Here is a 6,193-nt window from a genome sequence, read left to right as displayed (position 1 = left end):
GGTGTGTGCTCCCCTCGCCCTCAGCCGCGTCGATCTGAAACTCCTTGCTCTCGCGGCTCTCCGCCAGGCACTCGCCGTTCTCGGCGTGGTCCTGGGCCAAGGCTTTTTCCGTCTTTGCCTGTTTGGGATGGATGGTGGGGCAAGCTGAACTCTCAGCAGCTCTAGGGCAAAGCACAGAGGGCTTGTTTAAAGCGGGGTTGTTAGAACAGATGTCCTGACACCTCCTCCCCCCTCACCAGCCCAGATCATGGGAATGGAGGCGGGCACGTTCCCCATCTCCCAGCTGTCTCTCCGCTACTGCCGTGCAGCCCAGCCACAGCCTGGTACCTTTTCTTGCCACTGCTCTTCCCAATGGCCTTCGGCACTTTGTGTTCTGCTTTGCTGGTTGGCACTGGCCGGTCCAAGTGATTCCAGAGCCGATGCTTCTCTAGCTGGGTTTTGGAGGTGAAGGCAGCTTCGCAGTACAAGCACGAGTACGTCAGCTTCTCTGAGATCGCACCCTGGGTGAGGCGGGGAGAGACAGGTGAGCACGGACGTTAGACCGCAGAAGGGATAAGCCTCTTCTGACACAGACACCAACACAAACCTTGTGTAACACACTTCTGCCCCTCTGAACAGTTACCAACTGTCCATGATCACCCCAGACCCCCACTCACACTGAGCTGGAGGCACTCCAGTCCCTCTTGTACACACCTCACGTGCTGCCCCTGGCCCCTCTGTGCCCTCCTCTTTTTAATCTCAGCTTTCTCCCGAGGTTTAAGGCCTGAGAGAGGCTTTATGCTGTAGCTGGTAATGTCAGAGCTGGCCACTGGCAAGGACAGAGAGCCCTCCGGTGTCCTTACCCCTTGGCAGCGCTGATAGTGGTACTTCAAGCCATAAATGCTGGGGAACTCCAGCCAGCAGCCGGAATTGGGACATTTCACCCTGGAGTGGGCTTTAAATTCATCCTTCCACTGGTTCATCAGGGGCAGCTGGGAACAGAAGACGAGAGACAAAGCTGAGCAAAGAGCATCACACTCTTTGGCACATGCTGGGCATCCCGAGGGGGCACGTGGGACCTCCAATCATTCCTGTCCATCCCTTCCCTCCACACAGCCACACAGCGGAACCCAGGGCTGTGTTTCAGCACAGGAGGTGCTGGGTCAGATACTGCAGGCTCTCCCAAGAATTTACCTTGCCACGCTCCCAGAGCTCTTGGCCAGGCTGGGGAATAAATCAGACCAGAAGTCGCCCGGGTGATTTAACCACCCCACATTTCGTCTAGTCAGTAAATCACCCCATGTCCACGCTCTCATGACAAACTGCTCCGTGTGCTGTCCACACTAGTGTGTGGGAATTAAACTGCACAACAACTGGGGGAATAAATCACCCCTTAGCTGGTGCTGCCAGATCACTGGCCAAACCTGAGGTGGCTGCAAAAGAATCCAGCTCATCTGGATACAGCCCTGGAAAGGGGAGGCTGGTACTGATCCCTAACCAGGGTTCTGGAGATGCTGGATGCCTGCACAGAGGGGATTGAGGGGCCAGGACCTTGCTGAGCCCAAGACAAAGCTGCCTGGAAGATTAAACCACTGGGAAGACAGGTTTAGCCCAGAGACGGGCTGGCTGGAGCACATGAAGCAGCAAGATGCGGAGGGCAAGTCAGAGGGAGCGAGGCAGGGAGAGCACTGGGAATCAGAGCGCGTGGGTCTTACGGGGATGTCTTTCAGTGCCTGGTTCTCGGCCTTGGGTCGTCCTTTCTTCCTGCCCTCAGTTTTGTCACTGGTTGCATTTCCTGCAAACAGACACAGCTCATATCACTCTCTATCCGGAGCGGCCACGTCCTGGTTAAAATTGGAGAAGAGAAGGCTGCAAGCTGAGCCATCAATCCCTCCAGCTCATGAGAAAGTGGAGTTTGGCTCCAAGCCTGGCACTGGCTGAACTCAGAAGCCAATCCAGGATTTTTTTTGGAACAAGGGAGAGAGATCAAACAGAAAGCCAACCAGTTACCTACAAAGGCCCTGCCAAAACCACAAAACTCTCTTCCTTTTCTTGCCTCCTGCCCCAGCAGCCAGAGGTAAAATAGCAAACAAGATAGTTGGCTCATTTATTTCCAGTCCCCTGAAGTCACGGCAGCTGGTTTGCTCTGATACCCATAAAAGCTCCCCTTGGTGATGCAGCATCCTTCAGGAATCCCTCCGGCTCAGAAGGCCTTGTCTGCAGGAGGTGGTGACCTTTATGGACTATAAGAAAAAGCCATTTACCTGCCCCTCCTGCAAGGCAGCCTCTGAGCTATCCCAAAAACACCCCGTTCCGTTTGGGGTCCTGCCTGCCTGGTTCCTACAGAGCAAGAAACGGAGCTACAGGTTCTTGTGCATCAAAGGACCTCACGAGCTGAGAATCCATGAAAACCCACCAAATCATAAATGATTTGCAGCAAAACCTCACAACACTGCAGTTAGCTGCTCAGTGCTCTCCCTGGTTTTCACTCTCTCTTAAACACTTCAAATTACTCCACATGCGCTGTGTCCCACAGCAGCACGCCCCTGCCGCTGCAGGCAGCTCTCCACAAAGAGCTCATCCAGGGTCAGGGCTCGCGCAGAACCTCAGCTGGAAGCTCTCCTCTCCATTTCACAACTTGCAAAAAACTTTTGGGCATGTTTGACATCAAACCCAAGAGCTCCTCAATACCCTCACTGATCAGCTGCTGGCCAGGGACAGCGAGGGCAGGGTCGGGAGGAGCAGAACGCACGTCTCCTCTTTCAACACTCCACTACCCATCACTGGCTGTGCTAAACCCCAACCCTTCCAGGCACTCGTAGGAGACACAAACCCAACAGTGCTTGGTGTTCTGGGGGACCGGGGCTGGCCTGCTGATGGACTCCAGGCTTCTCTGGAGCAAGACTTGCCTTGGAACGGATGCTGCCGGCACCAACCAGGCTGCTGCATCAGAAGGGGACCAGCAAAGCGACTGTAGGACAGGACCCCGTCTTTCCAGACGGCATCAAGCCTAACGCACCTCGATGAAGTGAACCATGGCAGATATTTCTAGATGAAATATCGTCATCATGGAGCATCTTTCACTCCACTTCATCACTTTCAGTCCATCTAAACCAGGAGAGGCCAAAAAAAAAGGCTTTTCTACTTTTGAAGGTGCTGATAAGACAAGGTGCAGGGAAAACCACTCTCCTGCACACAGGTAGGCCCATAGCACCGACAGCTGAGCTCATTCCCCTCAGCGGTAAGTTACCTCCCTCGGTGAGCAATTAGGGCTTCAGCACTCCCAGGGAAGAGCAGCACTTGGGAAACTTTTTCCCCACGAGGCCACTGCTTTTGGGTGCCTGGTCTGAGGTTCATCTCTGGGCTCTGACCCTCCTTGGGGTGCAGGCACCCTTTGGTGTCCAGGGCTGCCGTTCGCAAGGTAGAGACAGCGAGAGCCTCTCTGTGCCCGCAGAGATCTGTCCGGCACAAGCCAACGGGAGAAAAAAACCTCTCTTCAGGCCTGGAGGTTCCTGGGTAGAGCAATCAGCTATCCATCAGCGTGACAGCCCTGAGCAAGCAGGTCTCCCGGGGCTCATCCGCCTGCAAGCCTCCATCCCGGGGGCCGCGACACGGGCGACAGCAGATGGTCTGAACTCACTGAAGCCTTTCCAGCCTTTGATGTAACACTTAGTGACCAACACGATGAAGAGGCGGCCAGACACCCATCTCGTTAAGCCAGCTGCACGCCTCTCCAAAGGGAGAGACCGACTCCAGCCCTGCCGCTCCCAGGCACCAGATCTCTGCAGCTCCAAGGGGTCTGGGGCTTTTTCTGGCCCAGCACCGGTGCGTTGGAGTGAAAAGCCGAGAGCCACTGCACTCGCACCCCCTGGCTTTGGCAACCAGGCTCGTCCCCTCCACCCCATCCACCTCTGCAGAAAGAAAAACCCAGTTCCTTACCGAGCTTGGGCAGCTCTGCTGGCGGGTTTATCCTCGTCTCGGTCCTGCTCTCTTTGCTAGCAGCGGGTTTGTTAGAGCCTGAAGTTTTCCTTCCACCTTTACAGGTACAGGAATCCGCCATCTCTGCAAGAAGCAGGGGGGAGGCGTTAAAATTCACCCCTCGGAGATGGGAGCAACACATGCTGAAAGCCAGAGCTGCCAGGGAGGGAGGGAAATCTGAACACTACGATGCGCCTTAAAGGTCCGCACAAAGAGAAGAGACGGGACGTGTTTCCCAGAATTTGTCCTACGGTCGAACGACACTGCAGACATGGCTGAAAAGCTGCTTTCATTACAGGCTGGTTTCCCCTCCACACGTCACGGCAAAGACTTTATTAAAAATTATGGGCTGTCTTTGCCCAGAGAAGCAGCGAATAAATGGCTTTTCCTCTTCGTTTATTTCTCTGCTTTCATTTAAGACACCAAAAGAAAAAAAAAATAGTGAGTTTTAATGAACAGATGTAGTGATAAATTTCCAATTTTCCTTATTAATGGGAAACCGTTATAAACTGAGAATTGTTAATGTTATCTGAATTTTCCCTATTAATAATTCAATTTGGCTTCTCTATAAATAATGAACGTCAGGAATTATCGCGGGAGGCCCAACCTCGCTCCCGACGGAAGCGGGCAACAGGATGCCCCTCCAATCCGGCGCTGCTGGGACGCAGCCCCCAGTTTCAAGCACCTTCCTCCACTCTGACAGCATAAAGACACATCTGGGGCTGCGTCAGGAGAAAGGAGCCCTCCAAACCCCCGCAACGAGAGTGTCAGGCCCTTGGGAGGAGATTCCTTGGACCACCATGGCCTGGAGACCTTGGTCAGGATGCGATGCTGATGCTCAGCGCAGCATCAGCAGCGTGACTAAGGGAAGTGCCAGCTGACGCCTTCTTCACCTTTGCTCAGTCCTTCTCTCCCCCACACACGGGTTTTTTCAAGCACAGATTTGACTTGCCACCCCTGATTCCATCCACGAGATCACGTTTAACTCAACGCAGTTGATGCCCTGAGCATCCAGACTCATCCCGCGTGTCCGGGAAGCCCCAGCAGTCCTTTCCGAGGTGCCCCCAGGACTTTCTGTGCGGGACGGACCACAGTGCTCCACATGCTCCAAGAAGAACCAGGAAGAACTTCCAGCACGTGCTTGGCCGGTGACATATTCAGGGATCAGGTGAGAAATTCCAGCCTTGGCAACAGGTTTTCGGTGCTGAACACAGGGCTGGTTTATTCAGCTCATTTGGGCTCCAGCGGCTTCTTCCCAGGACAGCTGGTCTTGGGAGCAGGCACAGCACAGGGGCCCTGACGACCTTTCCCAATCACGGCTCTGCTCTCACCCACATGGGCACTGCTGTGTCCCCAATCCTCGGGGGATGAGGAGGCCAGTCCCCTCCCTGCGCTGCCTTCCTCCACCTCTGCTTCTCTGAGCTGTCCTCAGTCAAGCAACTCGAAGGAAAAAGGCCAAAAAAGGGCTCACAAAAGAGCAGTGAACTGAAAGCTAAAGATGACACGATCTCCCTCGCACCATGGGAGCTGGGCTGGTGCTGAGCATCCTTCCCAAAACCGGCACCGCAGCATCCAAGGTGCCCACCCGGCTCAGCCCCGTCCCAAATGCTTCTTGCTGCCCTTAACGCAGCTCAGAGTATCCTTTAGGAGGTTTTGAACGTCGTTTCTTATTCCACACCAAACACTTCTTTGAATTTTTTTCCCCTTCTTATTTTTTGGCTAAATGAAAAATAAAAACCCCATAAACCACTTAGCAAGAGCTAAACTCCAGCACAACCCCAGGGATCCCGGAGGAATCTCCCTGGAGCCAGAGAGCAAAAATCAGCCCATTGTGTTTTCTGTAACGTCCAAACTTCTCACTCATTTTCGAAACTGGACCACAGCCCGCACCCTTCCACAGTTTGATGATGTTCTGGAGAAAATTCTTTTCCAACCAGCAGCAGGAGAAGGTATCGGCAGGTCGTGCCTGCGAGCGGGGCTATGACATGGTGCGGGAAGGTCGGGGTTGGCAGCATCTTTGCTGATGATGCCTCCAGCTCAGCTTTTTAGAAGCTCACGGCAGCATTTTTGAAGTGTCCCACTCCAGCTCCAGAAAAAAAAGTCCGTCTCAACACAGAAGCTGGCATGGGATGAGCAGGGGACACATCGGCATTGCTGGGAGTGGGTGAGGAGGAAGGCCGTGGCCACGGGAAGCAAAGCCCAGGACCCCAACATGTGCTCCCCAGCCAGCAGCAGC

At 54.2% G+C, this 6,193-nt stretch overlaps 1 protein-coding gene across 1 annotated transcript in view; it reads right to left on the bottom strand.

Annotated features, from left to right (window-relative positions):
* LOC104488968 (zinc finger protein 512B-like) overlaps positions 1 to 4,039 on the bottom strand; it is a gene marked incomplete at its 3' end in the record, with an annotated part of 23,841 nt that extends 19,802 nt beyond the window's left edge. Inside the window, exons 1-5 of the mRNA XM_010131076.1 lie at positions 3,919 to 4,039; positions 1,695 to 1,774; positions 843 to 971; positions 328 to 500; positions 6 to 161 (exon numbers count right to left, since the gene is read on the bottom strand). Coding sequence (XP_010129378.1) covers positions 6 to 161; positions 328 to 500; positions 843 to 971; positions 1,695 to 1,774; positions 3,919 to 4,039 — 659 coding nt within the window. The remainder of the gene's footprint in view (positions 1 to 5; positions 162 to 327; positions 501 to 842; positions 972 to 1,694; positions 1,775 to 3,918) is intronic.
* Positions 4,040 to 6,193: the final 2,154 nt, after the last annotated feature.

This window comes from Buceros rhinoceros, unplaced genomic scaffold, assembly GCF_000710305.1.
Source record: "Buceros rhinoceros silvestris isolate BGI_N320 unplaced genomic scaffold, ASM71030v1 scaffold13282, whole genome shotgun sequence".
Classification (NCBI taxonomy): domain Eukaryota; kingdom Metazoa; phylum Chordata; class Aves; order Bucerotiformes; family Bucerotidae; genus Buceros; species Buceros rhinoceros.
Note: the sequence above shows the minus strand (reverse complement) of the source record. Positions and strands in the feature narration are given on the sequence as shown.